Source organism: Lynx rufus, unplaced genomic scaffold (assembly GCF_022079265.1).
Source record: "Lynx rufus isolate CCGP_SWC_20201006 ecotype Redwood Valley unplaced genomic scaffold, mLynRuf1.p SCAF_12, whole genome shotgun sequence".
Taxonomy (NCBI): Eukaryota; Metazoa; Chordata; class Mammalia; order Carnivora; family Felidae; genus Lynx; species Lynx rufus.
The window spans coordinates 19489513-19508337 of NW_025814826.1; the positions used below are offsets into that span (position 1 = coordinate 19489513).

The 18825-nt window shown below is 34.9% G+C and overlaps 1 protein-coding gene across 4 annotated transcripts in view; it reads left to right on the plus strand.

The window, feature by feature from the left end:
- Positions 1 to 18825, plus strand: part of CSPP1 (centrosome and spindle pole associated protein 1) — a 161889-nt gene that overhangs the window by 121494 nt on the left and 21570 nt on the right. For all 4 annotated transcript variants that reach the window (XM_047074007.1, XM_047074008.1, XM_047074009.1 and 1 more), the window contains 7 exons: positions 202 to 354; positions 4509 to 4621; positions 8336 to 8485; positions 8883 to 9029; positions 12171 to 12275; positions 14210 to 14276; positions 14850 to 14967. In XM_047074007.1, the coding sequence (XP_046929963.1) occupies positions 202 to 354; positions 4509 to 4621; positions 8336 to 8485; positions 8883 to 9029; positions 12171 to 12275; positions 14210 to 14276; positions 14850 to 14967 (853 nt within the window). The remainder of the gene's footprint in view (positions 1 to 201; positions 355 to 4508; positions 4622 to 8335; positions 8486 to 8882; positions 9030 to 12170; positions 12276 to 14209; positions 14277 to 14849; positions 14968 to 18825) is intronic.

Below are 18825 nucleotides of genomic sequence, written 5' to 3' on the forward strand. Positions count from 1 at the left end.
GTCTTGACTGATTTTCATAAGGTTATTTTTTGAAAATCTTCTTACAAGTTTTAATAATTTTGTTTCTGTTTTCAGGGCTCCAAGATACCATTGAATTATTCCAACCTATCCTACTGTTTTCTCTGATTCTCTACTCTAAGAAAATGTATTAAGCATACTAATTATAGAAATGTATTTGTTGAATTTATTTTTCCCTCTTAGCTGATTTGAATAGGATGCACAGACAAAATATAGATGCCTACCATAATCCAGATGCAAGAACATTTGAAGATAAAAGGGCTGTTGTATCTCTAGACCAAAATTTAGCCACCTCAAATGCTGAGAACTTAGAAGATTCTGCAAATAAAAACTCAGGTTTTTAATTACATTCTATTTTTGTTTGTTTTACATTTTTAAAGCTGTTCAGTAATATTTCTCTTCTGTTGTCTGACAAAGTTCATATTGTGATTTTGAGAATTTGGGTACTCAGAGTCAGGAAGCATAACACATTCATGTTATTTATAATACCTTTTCTCAAGTATTAAGTAGTTTGACAAAAGTGAATAGGGAAAAAAAGTTTGCTTCTTAATACTATGTATTTCTTCTGAGCTTTATAACTTATATATACTTGAGCTGCTACTAAAATTTTTATTTTGCTGGTGGGAGGACATTTCTTAAAATCATATAGTCTCTTTACACATACACAAATAGTCTCTTTTGCTTCTTATATCTGTAACTATTTGATTAGTGAAAGTGCATCAGATGTGATATGATATATTGTACAAAGTAACTGTTTTTGTTATATTTAATTTTAATTTTAATTGTTTTATTTTTTTGCTTATTTTGTAGTCATTTACCTTCTCTTGTAAAACCACAAAGTACAAAGAAATTAGGTTTAATGTTTTAAAAGTTTGATATCTGATCACGTCTCCATTTTGTAAGCAAATATCTTTATTTAAACGATTTATTGGGGCGCCTGGGTGGCGCAGTCGGTTAAGCGTCCGACTTCGGCCAGGTCACAATCTCGCGGTCCGTGAGTTCGAGCCCCGCGTCAGGCTCTGGGCTGATGGTTCGGAGCCTGGAGCCTGTTTCCGATTCTGTGTCTCCCTCTCTCTCTGCCCCTCCCCCGTTCATGCTCTATCTCTCTCTGTCCCAAAAATAAATAAACGTTGAAAAAAAAAAATTTAAAAAAAAAAAAATAAAAATAAACGATTTATTTATTTTGAGAGAGAGTGCGTATGCACGTGCACATGGGGTAGGGGCAGAGAGAGAGGAGAGAATCTCAAGCAGGCTCTGTGCTATCTGCACAGATCCCAATATGGAGGTCAAACTCAAGACCTGTGATATCATGACCTGAGCTGAAATCGAGAGTTGGATGCTTAACTGACTGAGCCATCCCAGGCACCCCTTAAGCAAATATCTTTGGTTTGCTATTAAACAACATTCTTTAATGAAAGGTTCTGTAAATAGAAAATTATTCAGTATCTTTATGACTTGGCAGGAAAAGTTGTGAGCATCTTTTTTTATCAAGTATATATGAAAATATGTTAAGTATTTAAAATTTAAGGGAATTTTAAAAATATTTTGCACTGTGTGTTGCACTATACTTTAATGCCTATAAAAGTAACCATTTACTACAAATTCTGCTTTTGTACTTCCACAAAAGTTTTGATTTTAGACTAGAAAAGAACTTCACATAGAAAGTCTTTCTGAAATATCTCTGACTGATCATATAGTCTTCAAAAATTAAAAAAAAATTTTAACCCATATGGAGGCACCTGGGTGGCTTAGCCAGTTGAGCATCTGACTTTGGCTCAGGTCACGATCTTATGGTTAGTGAGTTCAAGCCCTGCATTGGACTCTGTGCTGACAGCTCAGAGCCTGGAGCCTGCTTTGGATTCTGTGTTTTCCTCTTTATCTGTCCCTCCCCTGCTCATGCTCTCTCTCTTTCTCTCTCAAAAAATAAATAAACATTAAAAAAATTTTTTTTTAACCCATATGATTATCTGGCCAAACAGGCAGATTATGTAAGGAGCTATAATTAGAATCACTAACCTTTCATCTTTCAAGTCTTTGATGGTAGTGCTAATCTAATCTCTGTGGCCTTTTGGAACACTTTAGGAGATACGCTATTTGTTGTTTCCATGTACAACCTGTTCCACTGTTGGATGTCTAATTATTAGAAAGTGCTTTCTTACTTTGACGCACAAGTAGATTTTTACCTAGTGGATTCAGTCTTCCATTTTGGGAGCACTAAAATAGAAATTTTTGATTTTGATGAAATTAATTTGGCTCTCACTCTGTGTCTGTAATAACCCAGTGTGCAGTAAAAACACCTTTCATTATTGAAGATATTTTGACTTCTTTTTGATACATCATTAGTTTTCTCTTCATGTGTTCCTTCTAGTAGTCTGTATTGAGATCTCAGTGCCAAATATTCTTTCTACACTTTTCTTCCACACCTGGTATTGTTGGTAATTCTGTCTCCACCCAAACCTTTTTCTATCATAGTAGTAACAGTTTGGGCATCTAGCTCTGCTTATCAAGCAGAAACACTGGAAAAATCAGCAGTTCTATGGCCCCTTCGCAATAAAACACACAAGCTTGATGATTGAATATGGACAGCAGAATTTACTGTCTTTCACCTTTCAGTACACTGCCAGGGTTTTGGTGCTGACATTTTGGCCAGGATGCTTTAGTTTAAGAAATCATACAACATCATAAAATGTTAAAATTCCCCCTTTTTTGCGAATTGAAATTAAGAATTAACCTAAAATAAACTTTATGAATACAAGAAAGTATCCAGTCACCTAATTTGTTGCTTTGCTAGCATATATGTGCGAGTGTATGTTTATATAGGTACATGTGTATGTACACACATATGGCATTTAATATTTTAAAGGTCTTAGGGAACTTGAACGTATCTGAAAATTGAATGTTATAATGTGTGCTTAAAATTCATTATCCTCTCATGTTTTGAGGCCCTTCCCAAAGTTCATTGTTTTTCCTTTACTTTATGGTTCTAGAATGAAGAACCATATTTATGAAGTCTATACTAATTTGGCTTCAACTTAATTTTTAGTTTATTATGATGCCTAGATACATTTCCATTTTCTTTATATAGAGCACATGTTTCCTTATGATTTTATTATTATACTTTATTTTTTTGAAAAACCTTATTTTTAAAAACTTGTTTGTTTTGCTAATCCTCCTTTTTACCATAAAATTTTATTTTTATTTTTAAATGTTTATTTTTGAAAGAGAGGGAGAGAGAGCATGAGCAGGGCGGGGCAGAGAGAAAGGGAGACAGAGGATCTGAACTAGGCTCTGCACTGATAGCAGAAAGCCTGATGTGGGTCTCGAACTCATGAACCGTGAGATCATGACCCAAGTCTAAGCTGACGCTTGACTGAGCCACCTGGGTGCGCTTTACCATACATAACATTTTAATATTTAAGTATTAATTAAGAAAGTATTTGACTTTCTGCTGATCTATTCAATGAAGCATTAATAAAATTAAATACAGAGGCAAAATAGACCTAAATGGCAGCTAAAATGCAAAGCATGAGTGAGAGAAATACATGATTTATATTGATGGTATAAAGAATGAATCAGTAACTAAAAAAATAATATAAAAAGTTATGTGAGGCCTAAATTTATTTTTTCCTGCATTTAAAGAGAGTCTCCTGGGGTATAATTATTTTTCAAGTTGCCTTTATCCTTCCCCAGGATGTATAATACTATTTATAGGAACATATAGCATATTTTTATTGTTCATGTTTATATCCCCCCCCCTTTGTTTTTGAGAGAGGGAGAGAGCACATGAGTGGGGGAAAGGGACAGAGGGAGACAGAGAGATAGGATCTTAAGCGGGCTCCATGCTCAGTGCAGAGCCCAGTACAAGACTTGATCCCACGACCCTGGGATCATGACGTGAGCCGAAATCAAGAGTTGGATGCTCAACTGATTGAGCCACCCGGGTGCCCCTATATCCCATTAATTTGATAGAAATTTTAAATAAAAATTATTGCAACGATTAAAAGAATCTTCCTATTTTATAAAAAATGTTTACAGAGCTGGCTTTCTAATCTTTTGTGAACCACAGATGGAAAGACTTTGGAATTACTAATTTTTAAACATAATATTAGAAAAATTTTAATATATATATATACAATACATTTTAATATATAATTAAGCATATCCTTAAGAAAAGGATATTCACATACATAAGAACTTAAAGATGTACTTTTTTTCTCTCCATATTATCTTTGTTTCTTTGGTGTCTTTCAAGTATCGATATATTATGATTTTTTTAACTATTTTTGTTTCACCATTTTTCTTTCTCTCATGACCTTTCATCTGTCTTCAGATTTAATCTCAGCCTTTCTCTTCTGATTTTTTAACCTCTGGACTTCCATAGTTAGCACATTTATTCAAAGTATGGATTTATTAGCAAACTTTATTCTTTAACCTTCAGAATATTCTAAGCATTGAGTAATGGTATGTCTTTGCAAAATTTCTCTTTCAAGGTTATATACAAACACAGAACTCTCCTTTTGCTCGGGGGAATATATTTTGTGAGCCTCCAACTGAACTTCAGATTAAACAGCAAGAATTATACAAGAATTTTCTTCGTTTTCAGGTGAAGTACTTATTTGATCATAGTTTCAAAGTTTTGTTAGAATTGTAATAAGCCAAACTTGCAAAGATTTTATCCATAGGATAAAGACTAAATTCTAAAATACTGCACAGTTATTTAAAATATCTCAGTTATATCAGGTAGAGGTAGTACTAAAACAATATTATTTCATTTATATCTGAAAAAGGGATATGGAAACATGTTAGGCATGCTAGTTGTCTTAATCTTTTCTTTATTAAATCATTAGTTGTTAAAGAATGCTGAAATTTCTAAAACTGAAAGACTTAAAATATTTATTAGGCATAGAGTGAATCTTTCTAGATGCTTATGTGTTAGTAGACAATCAAGTTTTTTTCCAAGTGATATGATATTCTTGACAGGGTATAGTAAGTTATTAAAAATCATACAGAATCACATTTTGCAATTATTTGCCTCATTTATGTATGTAAGCAAATAGCATTTAACTTGGTAATGAGAAGGAATGAAATCTGGCCATTTGTAGCAACATGGATGGAACTGGAGAGTACTGTGCTAAGTGAAATGAGTCAGGCAGAGAAAGACAGAAACCATATGTTTTCACTCATATGTGGATTCTGAGAAACTTAACAGAAGACCGGAGGTGGAGGGGAAGGGGAGGGAAAAATGTTACAGAGAGGGAAGGAGGCAAACCATAAGAGACTCTTAAAAACTGAGAACAAACTGAGGGTTAATGGGGGGGGGATGGGGGAGAGGGGAAAGTGGGTGATGGGCATTGAGGAGGAGTTGTTGTATGGAAACCAATTTGACAATAAATATATATTATATATATATTATATATATATTTATATATTATATATTAATATATAATATATTTATATATATTATAGTTATATATATTTATAATATAATATATATATATTATATATATATTTTATATATATATAAAAATAGTAGAAATGCCCAAAGGAAGACACTTGAGCATCCAGTGTTTATTGAGCAAACAGACTTATTGAACTCCCATTCTGTGTCTACTCTTGTAGACATAGAGATGAATACTAGGGGTGGAGCCTGAGGTGAATGAGAAGGATTCAGTTTCTCCTCTTCTCACCTGCACACCCCTTCCCACCCACATGTATATCCCAGTGTCAGATTAATCCTGTGGCCTGAATAGTCTTCCTTTGACATGACTTCTTCTTTTGCTATTCAAAATCTGGTAGTAGCTTTTCTTTTCTACAGAAAATGTCCAGATTCCTTAGTATGACCTCTAAGGCTATCCAGTCTAATCCCAACCTCTTAAATTCTTAAGTTCTACTCAAACATGTCATCTCTCTAATCCAAATTATCATGGACTCTTCAATAATGCAGCAATATAATGTATATACTCTTACGGGTGTATTATTGAAGGATTTAAAAGATTGGAAGCAGGGATATTCTATTACACTGGCAACAGTGGAAATAGATGGAAAGACCTTTCTAAGGATTGACGAAATGAATAGAGTTATTGAATGTAGGAGAGTGGCATCAGAATTCCCAGTGGTATTGGCCACTCAAGTCAGGTAGCAGCTAATTGAGGGTCAGAGTCACCTTCGAACTTGAAGTACCCTGTGGTATACTGTCCATAATAACAGCAAGTCAGAATTATGTAATTCCTATTATACTTACCAATTATTAGCATGGTTTAGGGTAGAATTCAGGGGAAAAAATCTTGATCTTATAGCCTTTTATTATTTATAAGGTACTTTTGCATATAAGTGTCTCATTAATCTTCAGACTTTCTGAGGAAGGTATTATTATTTCTGTTTTATGACATGTAGCTAAAACGTAGGCTAAGAGACTCATCCATGGTGGCAGAGTCTGAAAATTGTGAGGCCAGTGCTAGAACCCAGGTCTCCTGGCTTTGAGTATCATATCTGGATGTATTGTGCTTACATTTCTAGAGAGCTCTAAGTCTTTCCTCTAGGAATAGAGGAAGCTTTGACTATATTAGTCTTAGAGTAAGTTTAGCCTTCAGTTCTCCCACCCTGTAAACCCTCAGTGCACCTGTGAATGGATTGCTCTCAAATGGTGGCCTACATATTTTTTTAGCGGCCTCTTGAAACTCTTTCCCCCCAAATCTAACTTTAAAATATCTAAATGGTACTTGTTACTGTCAACACTAAAGTATCAGACAAGAAGTATCCCCAAACTTAAATGTTAAAAGAAATGTTATAAAATGTTCAAATCTGTGTGCAAAAATGGCAACATAAGCCCTTAGCTCCATGAATGCATAAAAAGGTACACTGTTAATGCAGCAGAAATCTTCGTATGGTTAAAATTTGGTAAATAACACTTGTGAGTGTTTACATGTCAATTTTAATTATAGCTTTAGAAATGATTAACAAATTTGATAAAGTATTTGCAGGACCTTTGACGTACTTTTGTATTATACATTTGGAAAACCACTGACCTAGATGATAGCTTTCTTCTTTCTGTTGAACTACTGTGTAGCATTTTTGTTGGAATGGCATTTTCTGTGGATTTCTTAGGTGTGTGATCCATTTATGATTATGACCCTGACCATTAATGGAGAAGTGACCTTGTGATTTTGATTTTGATTGTGTGTGTGTGTGTGTGTGTGTGTGTGTGTGTGTGTGTGTTTGTAATAGGGAGAAGGGAGAACTGAGTGTTAAGTGTGAGGTTTTGTTGTATAGATCATAAATGACATTTTATGTAGATTTATTGTGCTTGAAGAAGTGATTATGTGTACCCTATTAGTACTGAATATTAGGATTGTGCATGTTTAATAGTGTTGTTTGAAAGAAGTGTTGGAAGAAGCCCTAGCATGTAAAGTCATGAGATATGTGAAAAGATTATAGTTCTTATAGCTCAAAAGATTGATAACACTAGATATAACAACCTTGAAGGTAGAGGAAATGTAGATAAGAACAATGAAAATAATGTGAATAGTCATAACCATGTCATACTTAAAAGTAACTAAAATCTACTGATAACCTTAAAACCAGCATCATGAATACCCAATACCCAGGCTGCCGTTCTTCTCTACCTCATTCATGGAGGATGTAGACTGTATCTCAGGGTTCTCTTCTTTTCAGATCTTACACTCTCCCTTAGAGTATTTCTTCAGAGTACTTAGCACTATAGGCCCCAGGTGACATTCAAGATGGAACTTAATTATGAATCCTTGTGGCTAAAATCCTTGTTTTCCTTACCATTTGCCAGTAGATAGGAAAGAAGAAAGGGCATTCTGGGGAAAGGATTCTTGCATAAGGAATGGTTAAATGCTAAAATATTACACTGTTGTTGCCGGATAGTAATTAAGCCAAGGAACTTTGAGACATAATAGTAACAATCATTATAAAATAATGTAATGATGAGTTGCTTACTGAGTACCTCTAAACAGGAGGAACTTTATATTTTTTATATATACATTGTTTCACTTCAATTCTTTGAGCACTTGTTGGAGAAGTAGACATTAATAACTCTTTTTACCAGATGACAGAACTAAATAAGAATATCTTAAGTTCACCCAGTGTGTATATATTTGGTGGAGCTGAAGTTTTACTCATAATTCTTTATATTACATCATGTGGCCTCCCTAGAAAAATATAGGAAACTGAAAATTTCAGGAATTTAAAAGAGGGTGTTATGAGTGTTGAATTCATAGGATACTAGAAAATATTACATGGTACTCTAACTTTCAGCAGTTTTGCAATGTAATAACTAGATTTACTTCTTTAGATTGAGGAAAAGAAACAAAGAGAAGAAGCAGAGCGAGAGAGACTGAGGATTGCAGAAGAAAAAGAAGAAAAACGGCTTGCAGAACAGAGGGCACGAATTCAGCAAGAGTATGAAGAGGAACAGGAAAAGAAGAGGGAGAAAGAGGAGGAGGTGCATTTTTTTCCTACTCTAGTTTTCTCCTTACCCTGAAAGTAAAATATTTCTTCTAACTTGGAAAGATATTACAGAGGAGAACAGTTCTGGAGTACGTTTAGAAAATATCAGATCAATATTCATTTATTGGAAACTATTTTATTATTAAAGTGAAAGACTTAAGAAGAGAGATAAATGACTTTTTAAATCCAAAAATTGGTTTAGGTTGACTAGGATGTTATAAAAGATGCCTAATACTTTATTGTTAAATAGCTTCTTTTTGTTAAAGAACACCGAATATCCTCTAATAGAAATATATCTTCAATTTTATCTCTTTATTTCAGACAAATAAGAGATATTTGAATAGACTATAGAATGTATGTATGGAGTGTATATTTTTCTCTTTATTTTAAAGCAAAGGCTCAAAAATGAAGAGCTTATTCGGTTAGCTGAAGAAAGACGGAAAGAAGTGGAAAGAAAGAAGAAAGAAGAGGAAGAAAAACATAATCTTCAGCTTCAGCACTACTATGCAAGAGAAAATATAATTGGGGAGGAAACAAAAGTAAGTTTCAGACAAAAATGTAAATTAAACCTGTAGTTTAACCCACTTTCTCTGTGAGAGTCATGGAGTTGTTAGCAAACAGGAAATGGTGGAGGAGATGCTTTTGTTCCTCCCTTCCATCTTGCTACTTCATTTGGGTACAGTGCACTGAACTTCCTGTGCTTTGCTGCTGTTACCCCCCCCCTCCCCCCCCCCCCCCCCCAGTGAATGTAAGGGGGTTACTTACCTTAGTCATTCTTAATCTTGTTCATATGGTCAGTGGAGCAGCACCCAACCAGCTCTTCATGATAAGAGTAAGTACAGAAATGGAGAGGAGATGTTAGGAAGCTTTTGTAGCACTTTGTCAGAGTAATCATATGTCTGTTGAATCTGATTAAGTTGGACTTGAATAGTGTAATGTCTTTTTAAAAATTTTCACGTATATGGGGCGCCTGGGTGGCTCAGGCTCAGGTCATGATCTCACAGTATGTGAGTTCGAGCCCCGTGTCGGACTCTGTGCTGACAGCTCAGAGCCTGGAGTCTGCTTTGGATTCTGTGTCTCCTCCTCTCTCTGCCCCTCCCTTGCTCATGCTGTCTCTCTCTGTTTCTCAATAAGAAATAAATGTTAAAAAAAATAAAAAATAAATAGAAATAAAAAATTTCATGTATCTAGTAGTTCATTTTTACTGTTTTACATATTTATCCTTGATGGATTGGAAATTAAAAAAGAGCCCAGTGGCTCACAATGGACTGGTTTGAAGTCCATATCTGAAATTGGTGGATATCCACAGTTAGGTGCATGGATTAAAGGTTTTCTCTCAAGGAAACCAGTTGGCCCCTATGAAGCTCTAGTTTATACCCTTGCTCATATTTCAAAGCTGTATTTAAAATTTTATATGCATGGGGCGCCTGGGTGGCTCAGTCGGTTAAGCGGCCGACTTCGGCTCAGGTCATGATCTTGCCGTCCGTGAGTTCGAGCCCCGCGTCAGGCTCTGTGCTGACAGCTCAGAGCCTGGAGCCTGTTTCAGATTCTGTGTCTCCCTCTCTCTGACCCTCCCCCATTCATGCTTTGTCTCTCTCTGTCTCAAAAATAAATAAACATTAAAAAAATAAATAAATAAAATAAAATAAAATTTTATATGCATAAGTATCACAGAATTTGTTAAAAATACATCTTTAGGTCTCATTTATAGAGTATCTGACATTGTAATAAGTCTGAGGTTAGTCCAGGAATCTGCATTTCACAGGGCTTGGATGGATATCAGCCTGTGGACCACACCTTGAAAAAAACTCTATGTTCTGTAGGTTTACCCCAATTTAAGAAAATGGTTTTCACAAATTTAGATTTATACAGACATTGTTTTTTCTAAACAGCATTTGCAAGATTACTTTTAACCAGTGGACTCTTCTAGTGTATTTATGATGTGGTTTGGTGCACTATTCAGTATGTGACCTACTATAGACAATATGAACCATTTCTGATTGTCTGAAATACACTGTTTTATTTCTCAACCCAGGTTTTATGGTGATAGAGATAAATGTTTGCAATTAGAATCTACTGAAATATTGTTTAAAAGAGAATTTATAAGCAACACTTTATTTCTTTTCAGTGTTCTAGTAATGTTAAATCCTTCATTCATAGGATATAAAGTTGGATATATATTTGTTCCACCTTTTAAAATAGTATTCAAGTGTCATTCATTTATTTTTAAAATTAATAACATTTATTTTTTAGAGCCATGTGAGGCTTGTAGCAAAACCGAGTGGAAAACACAGAGAATATTTTCTTGTAAAATTGATTATTTAAGAATGAAAAATAGTTGTTTTCCACAATTTCCACAATTGCCAATTTCTTACTATGTTTAAGAGAAAATGCTTTCCATAGGAATGTACAGGTTTATGACTGTTATAGTTCAATTTTGAAGTACCTAAGTTTTAAATCAGCTTTGTTCTGTTTAATGCATTTTGCTCTCATTTGTGAAGTTATCCTTGTTAGCTGTAATTTTTCTTTTATTCATGTATGCCTGATAGATATTTTTGTCTTTTCTCTCAGTTTTTACTTTTGTGTCACCATTTATTTTTTAGTTAGCTTATATATTTAGTTTTTTGAATTTGGTTTTGTGAGTTTTTTTTTTTAATTTGCTTTTTTTATCCTAATCAGAGTTATAGTCTTTGGAATAGTGATCCCTATATCCCTCTCTTTTTATCATACCCAATATATTTGATCATATTAATTGAATTTCTGATTTTTTGTTTGTTTTGCTCCTTGAATAGTTACTTGTTTTCTTATTATGTGTAGTGTGCTTTGCTTGCTTCATCCTCTGTGGTCCTTTACAGGGTTTATATTGTCTGTATGTTTCTGCTCGTGGTCATCTAGTGATTTTAAAAGAAAAGATTTTCTCATATATTTCTAATTTTATCAAAGTCACCAGTGAAAGTAATATTTGATTTTGTACCATGCGACATGAACAGCTTAATATCCACACATATACTCTGGTCTGGTCTGGGTGTTTTTTTTTTAACCAGATAATTATTATTGCATTTTGTTGGGAGTTTTTATGTCTTTAGTGTTTTGATTTTAATGTGAAGTTGGCAACTGTTAGCTTTATTATGTTGTAAACTAAAACCCTGTTTTATTTTCTTATGGAGACACAGAATGCTATTGTGATCTGGAAAATTCCCTCATCCAAGATGCTCTTCATGACTAGGGATCTAGATTTTAGAGTTTGATTTATATTATTTTCCAGAAAAGAGTTTTTGTTTTTTGTGTTGTTCTATTTCTTTTTATTACTAAGACAAATTTTTACTTTAGTTCTTTTTGTTTTTGTTTTTGTTTTTGTTGTTTTCCTAATACTTGGTTTTTACTGTTGCTTAAGTTTATTGAATTTTTTTATTCTAATCTGAGAGTTCTTTTAATAACAATATCTAAATCAATTTATGTTTATCATAACTGATGTTTTTGATCTACATAATTGAATTTCTGACTTTTTTTGGTAAAAAGTGTTTTATGAAATAAAAGCAATAGCATTCTGAACTTCTTAAATGGTCTTGCTAACTATTAGGGGTGTTTGTACACACACACACACACACGCACACACACATGTGCATGTATGTGTATATACATACATATGTTGGTCAATGTGTGTATATTTTCTCCCCCAGCGCTTGAGACAGCCTTCTCCTGTAGTTCCTGCTCTTCAGAACAAAATTGCAAGCAAACTCCAAAGACCTCCTTCAGTTGACAGCATTATAAGTTCCTTTATTCAGGTATATACTTTTTCTTTTGATATGTTAATCTTAGCTAAGTTATTTTAGATGGGGGGGAATTGAATGAGATTTTCTTTTTTTAGTCATTATATTTAGCTAGGTTACATTTTTTCAGATCTGAAATACAGATAATGTTTACATTTGTTTGTTGCTTCACCTGTTGTTGATATTTGGTGCCCTAAGTTTTAAATTCTTTTGACAGTTTATAATTTAGCAAATTGTTCTTGTGTAGGTCCCTCAAGAAGGCCTTTTCTTTGATAATATATTATCTGGCTAGCTGTAGTTATGCTAATAAAGTCCCTTATACTGAGTTCCCATCAAAAGAGAGCCGGGAAGATGTTCCAGAAGGGTTGATCCTTTGAGTTGACTCTTGAAAAAGGAGTAGGAATTTGCCATAAAGAGGAGCATGAGGGACTTTTAGTGTGTGTAAAATCATGGAGGGAGGTGTAAGCCATACGGCACACATGGAGAATACAGCAGTTTGGTCTGGCCTGATAATGCCTAACCAAGATGGCAACAGAAGTATCCATCAGAACATATGTGGGATGTTGTATGGAGTGCTAAGGGGTTTGACTTTATTCCCATGGATACCAAACAGGCTAATTACTGGAGTAGACAAAGATGTTAGAACATTGTCCTGAATCTCACCCTCTGAGACTCTGATTTAGTAGGTCTGTAGTAGATAACAAATGGGAATGCATGTACTACTTTAAGTAAGGGAATGATATATGTCATAAATAGGAGAATGGCCATATATGTCTTGCATAATGTTCTCTAAGGCAGTGGTGTGGAGATCAGTGTATTTTAGAGGTTGAGCAAGACCTTAAACTTGGAAACAAGTTAAAATGGTTTTGCAGAAGTCCAGCTGTGAGACTTTGAGGACTTAAAGGCAGCGACATTAACAACTGACAATGGGTGACAAGTTCAAGACATACTTAAGAGACACAAATAGTGGTATTTACTAACTGTGTATGTGGGGTAGGTATCAGTGACGACTTTCAGGTTTCTTGTGAGATTTATAGAGTAGTCGGTTGAAAATAGGTTGGGCTAAGGAAGGCGCTCTGAACTGGTTTTGTAGTTTTGGAAGCCATTATCATTGTTGCTTCTTAGATTAGTACAGTAGTCTAGGATGAGTTTGGGGAAAGCAAAGAATAGAGGATGGAAAACTAGGGAATTAAATATTTAAGAAGCAGAGAAAGCAAGCAGAAAGCGACCGTGGCAATATCAGTTGCTACTGGGCAAGTAAAATAAGGGCATAAAATACCCATTAACTGTCACTTGGGGATCACTGGTGACTTTGGGGAGAGCTGTGTTAGTGGAGTAATGGGGTATAGAAGCAAAGGCAGTAGCTGTATGGTGAGGAGTGAATGGGCATGAAGAAGTAGATACCCACATTGCATCTCTTCTTCTTGAAAGTGGGATGGCTATGGAGGGAAGTCGAGAAGGGCTAGTAGTTAGTGATGAAGGAGGAGGTAAGAATTTTTTTAAGAAGGAAGATTTATTTTTTATTTTTTTTAATGTTTATTTATTTTTGACAGACTAAGCATGAGCGGGGGAGGGGCAGAGAGAGAGAGAGCAAGGCACAGAATCCAACATCGGGCTCAAACCCATGAACTGTGAGATTATGACCTGAGCTGAAGTCGGATGCCCAGGCACCCCAAGAAGGAAGAAATTTTTAAGCATAGGCTGAGGCAAGAGAGTGATGGGAGGAGGTGGGAGTCACTTAACTAGATAAGACAGGTGAAGGGATTGTTTTTGGATGGAGCAAAGACTGTCCCATTGTGGTAAGAAAAATACATGTAGGTAAGAGTATAGATAGGATACTGGGAAGTCTGGGGTTTTTTTTACATATAGTTACTTAAAAAAATTATTCTTTTCAAGCTTCTGAGTAGGGAAGACATACTGAGTGTATCTTTGTTATGATTATTAAACAGGAAAGTTCCGTGTCCAGGGCACAGTCTCCTCCAGTACCTGCCAGGAGAAATCAGCTCCGTGCAGAAGGTAGAGTTAACTATGAAGTCTGTAATCTAGAATATTTCCCTTAAACTTCTGTTTTGAAATAATTATACACTCATAGAATGTTGCCAAAGAGTATAGTGAGGTCTTGTGTACCCTTACTGCAGCTTCCCTCCGTGGTAATAATATCTTACATAGTACGATAGCCAGGAAATTAACATTGTTGTTCTACAGACCTCTATCAGGGCTCACAGTTTGAACATGAAGTAATTATGTGTGTTTGTATTTTTGTGTGGCTCTGTGCATTTGTATTATTTAAAACTTGTGTGACTACTATACAGTCAGGGTGTAGAACTGTGGCATCACCTCAGAGGAACGCTCTTGCGCTGCCCCTTCATAGTTGCACTTTCCCCACCCCAAGAATATTTCTTGACTTTTGAAATTCCTGTATTATTAGAAATGTGTGTGGGGCCTTACTGGTGTTCATGAATGTGATCTGTGTATATATAAAAAACATAAAAATTAACTCTCTGAGCATTTTGTGATGTCAGGTTATATTAAATGCTTAATCTTCTGTTCTTATACCTGTCTTATTTTTTACTTTTTGTGAATTTTCAGAGGAGAAAAAAAATGTAATAATGGAGTTATCAGAAATGAGGAAACAGCTTCGTAGTGAAGAGCGGCGTCTACAAGGGCGGTTGCTACATATGGACAGTGATGATGAAATTCATATAAGGTAAGTTTTGAATTGTGTTTTTTATTTGTTAATATCTTTTGTGTTCAGGAAAAGGAATCGTACATTAAACAGAACCTATCCAGTAACTCTACAGTTTTGGAACAGGATTAATTAATCTTTATTGTAAAGTCACATTTATTAGAATGAATGGTATGCATGCTTGAGAAAAGTTTTTAACAGAGTGTTGGTGAAATTATATGACTGAAATAGCCTTTTCCCCCAAAAGAAATCTAGCTAAACAGTTATATCTTAGTGGAAGCACTCAGTACAACTAATCCAAAGTAATATATGATTTATTGAGCCTATATTTGTAGTGTGTGGTAGGTTTTCTTTTTCTTTCCTTCTTCTTTTTTTTTTTTTTTTTTTTTGATGGGGGCAAAATAGCTCTTTCTTTAACCAGTATGCTTTTAGATTCACATTCTTGAATTTTATGATTACATTGCCTTCATAAAACATTTATCCACACCTGTTGAACCCATTCATTGTGAAAATACGGGATATTTAATGAATATTTAACCTAATATAAAACATTTAAATTGAATGTTTTAACTGTCTTTCCCTTCTGCCGATAATATATTTATGGCAGTGATGATGGTGGTGGTTGTGTTGACAGAGATACTGGGATGGGGGAGTTAGAAAGAAGTAGTTCCTTCTTGAAGGAAAACCAGAAATAATAGCCCTAACCTTGAGATGTTTAATAGGATTAGATTTAGTGAAATTTAAGTTTTGGGATTACACCATTCTTCCAGCTCTATCTTAGAATGGATTGTTTGTCTCACCACATAAATCCATGAATGAAAAATAATTGACTCATTTTTTGACCTTATGTACACAAGGCAAATGGGTGCAGAAGTTGCTTTGTAAAAATTGATCTAAGTGGTAGGGAAGTCCACATTAGAAAAGAGGTAGTTGAAACAAGACCAGAAGAAGACATAAACTAGGCAATTAAGAAAACAATCTCTTCACTTTCCCTTTCTTAGTCTTCTACAAAATCAGGCACCGAAATTTAGTCCTTTAGGGGAAAATGATATAGGAATTGAAGACTTCAGAGTTGGAATAATCATTTTAAAGCTATTTTTTGCATTTTACATTAAAAATGTATTTTTTAAAATATTTTCTAGCCAAGTAACTTACTACCAAATATTTCTGATCTTTTTTGCCAAAAGGACTCCTGTATTTTTTAAAGCAGTATTCTTCAAACTGCAGATTGTAGTCTATTAGTAGGAAGTAAAGTCAATATAGTGGGTAACTGCCACAGTTTTATTAAAGGGTGTTTATTTTTAAAAAAATTATTTATTTTGGCATAATTTTAAAGAAAAGTTGCAAACATAGTACAGAATTCCCATATGCCCCTCAGTTTTCCTAATTGTTAACATCTTACTAGAGTAGAGTTTTCCCAATTGTTAACATCATACTAGAGTATGACTGTCACTAAAAAGCTGATATTGGAACATTACTACTATGTCCCAGACTTTTTGGATTTCTCTAGTTTTTCCGTTAATGTTCTCTTTCTATTCCAGGATGTAATCAATATATACAGTACCACATTACATTTAGTTGTCATGTCTCCTGATCCTCTCTGGTCTGAAACAATTTCTCATTCTTGTTTTCATGACTAACAGTCTAGAGGGGTATTGACTTCTGGAATCCTGTAGAATGTCACTTAATCTGGGTTTGTCTGAAGTTTATTCATGATTAGACTGGTGTTAAGGGTTTTTGGAAGGGCAGGTGGTCTTCTCATCACATCACATTGCATCGCATCATGGGGGTACATGGCATCTACTTGATATCCCTGGGGATGGGAACCTTTATCATTTGGTTAAAGTAGAATTTGCCAAGTTTCTCTGCTGCAGTTAGTATTCTTAGGACACTAATCAATAAATCTGGCACACTTGCAAGAATGGGTAGGAGGTGGGATTAAGCTCCATCTCCTGGAGAGGGGGTGGGTTATCTATATATATTATTCAGAATTGTAAATGGTAAAATAATAAAATTTAAAATAAAAAATAAAAACTGTAGGAAAGATTTGTCCCTTCTCTTCCCTTTATTCAATCATTTATTTATATCGCTTTTGTTTCATGTATATTTATTTTGTACTTTGAGTTATAATCCATTTTCCATTCTTTGTGGGCACTTCTTTACTTTCTGGTATTATAAGACACTCCAGGATCCTCTTGTACTTCCCCTACCTCAGCCCTAAAATCAGCCATTTCTCCAGGGAGCCATGATTCCTCTTGGAGAATGGTATTTAGAAACCAAGCTCTGGATGCTGGTTGTGCTTGCTGCTACTGGGTGTCATTGCTTCTGGGCAGATGGACAGTGGACAGAGCTAGAGAATTTAATATATGTATGTGTGCTAAGTCATATTAGCATATATCTGTCATTGTTCCCGGGTCTGTCAGTTTGTATATTTGTTCAGTTCCTACTGACATTCATGATTCTAATCCAGTATGTAGTAGGATTTTTACGTAGCATTTTTTTTTTAATTTTTAAATTGTTTAATGTTTATTTTTGTGAGAGAGAGAGAGAGCGTGCGAGAGAGCGCTTGCGCGCATGAGTGGGGGAGGGGCAGAGAGAGAGAGAGAGGGAGATACAGAATGTGAAGCAGGCTCCAGGCTCTGAGCTGTCAGCATAGAGCCCGACATCAGACTCGAACTCACAAACTGAGATCATGACCTGAAGTCAGGCGCTTAACCCAGTGAGCCACCCAGGTGCCCTTATAGCATCGTAACCTCTGAGCATGTTCTGGTGAAGTAAACACAGTGAGGAAGTTTTGTGATATAGAATGGCTAGATAATGATGTATTAACCCAAGGTGGTGATTTTCTTTTATAATAGATTAATTCTAAGTAATTGAGAGGTCAGTATAGTTTTTCTGTATTTACTTTTATGATGTTATAAATGTCTTAACTATTGCAGCATTCTGTATTCAGACATGCATATTTAATTCAATGTAATAGGTTATTGGCATTTTATTTTCTTTTTTTCATTCATAAGTTGAATGCTGTACTCTCTTTTAGCAAACCAATATAAGAAAGAGAAACCAGGCAGCTCTTCAGTTTTCTCATTTGTAAATGGTAATGATAATTTCTACCCCAAGATACTTTAGTGAAGAATAAATAAATGTATGTATTTGAAACTGCCTTGTAAATTCTACGTGCTAACTTAAGTTAGAGAATATATGTTAGAATTGCCATCATTGAGCAAGATTTGGTTAATACATTTACTTTGGTATAATTTTTAACATGTATTGTAGTCAGAGACATCCCAGAGTTGATTCTTTATTCTGATTTTATAAACTGTCACAAAAAGAATCTCTTGTTAATTCACATTATTGAGCTCTTACTATATGTTAGGCACAAAACAAACATTAGCTAGCTCACATGCAAAGAAGATTTAACAACCTAATTCCTAACTTAGCATTTTATTTAACTCTTAGCATTAATGGAAACTAGATAGGAGTCAAATTTAATGGCCTCCTGTAAGCCTTTTTACCATTTGTTTTGCATTTTAATGAATCCTGTCACCCTGAGTGGCTCACTATTTAGAGGTCTGTCTCAGCCTTGACAAGATAGTTTTGTGGCCCCAGTGACTCCTCATCCTCACCCTGAAGTGGTATTGCCTGTTGGGATCCAAGCTGTTCCCATCTAGGTGCTTAGGGAAGATTTAGTGAACAAAGAAATGAAGGCAGGAATGGGACCAAGTCTCTGACAGTTGTAGATTAAAGTTCCATTTTCAAAAAGAATACTAAATAATATAGGCCTATCTGGTGCTATGGGAAGCAGCAGGGGATACCTGGTTTTTCTTTTCAGGGCTAAAGACACTGTCCCCCATCCCTGTCCTCTTCTTAGTCACTTCC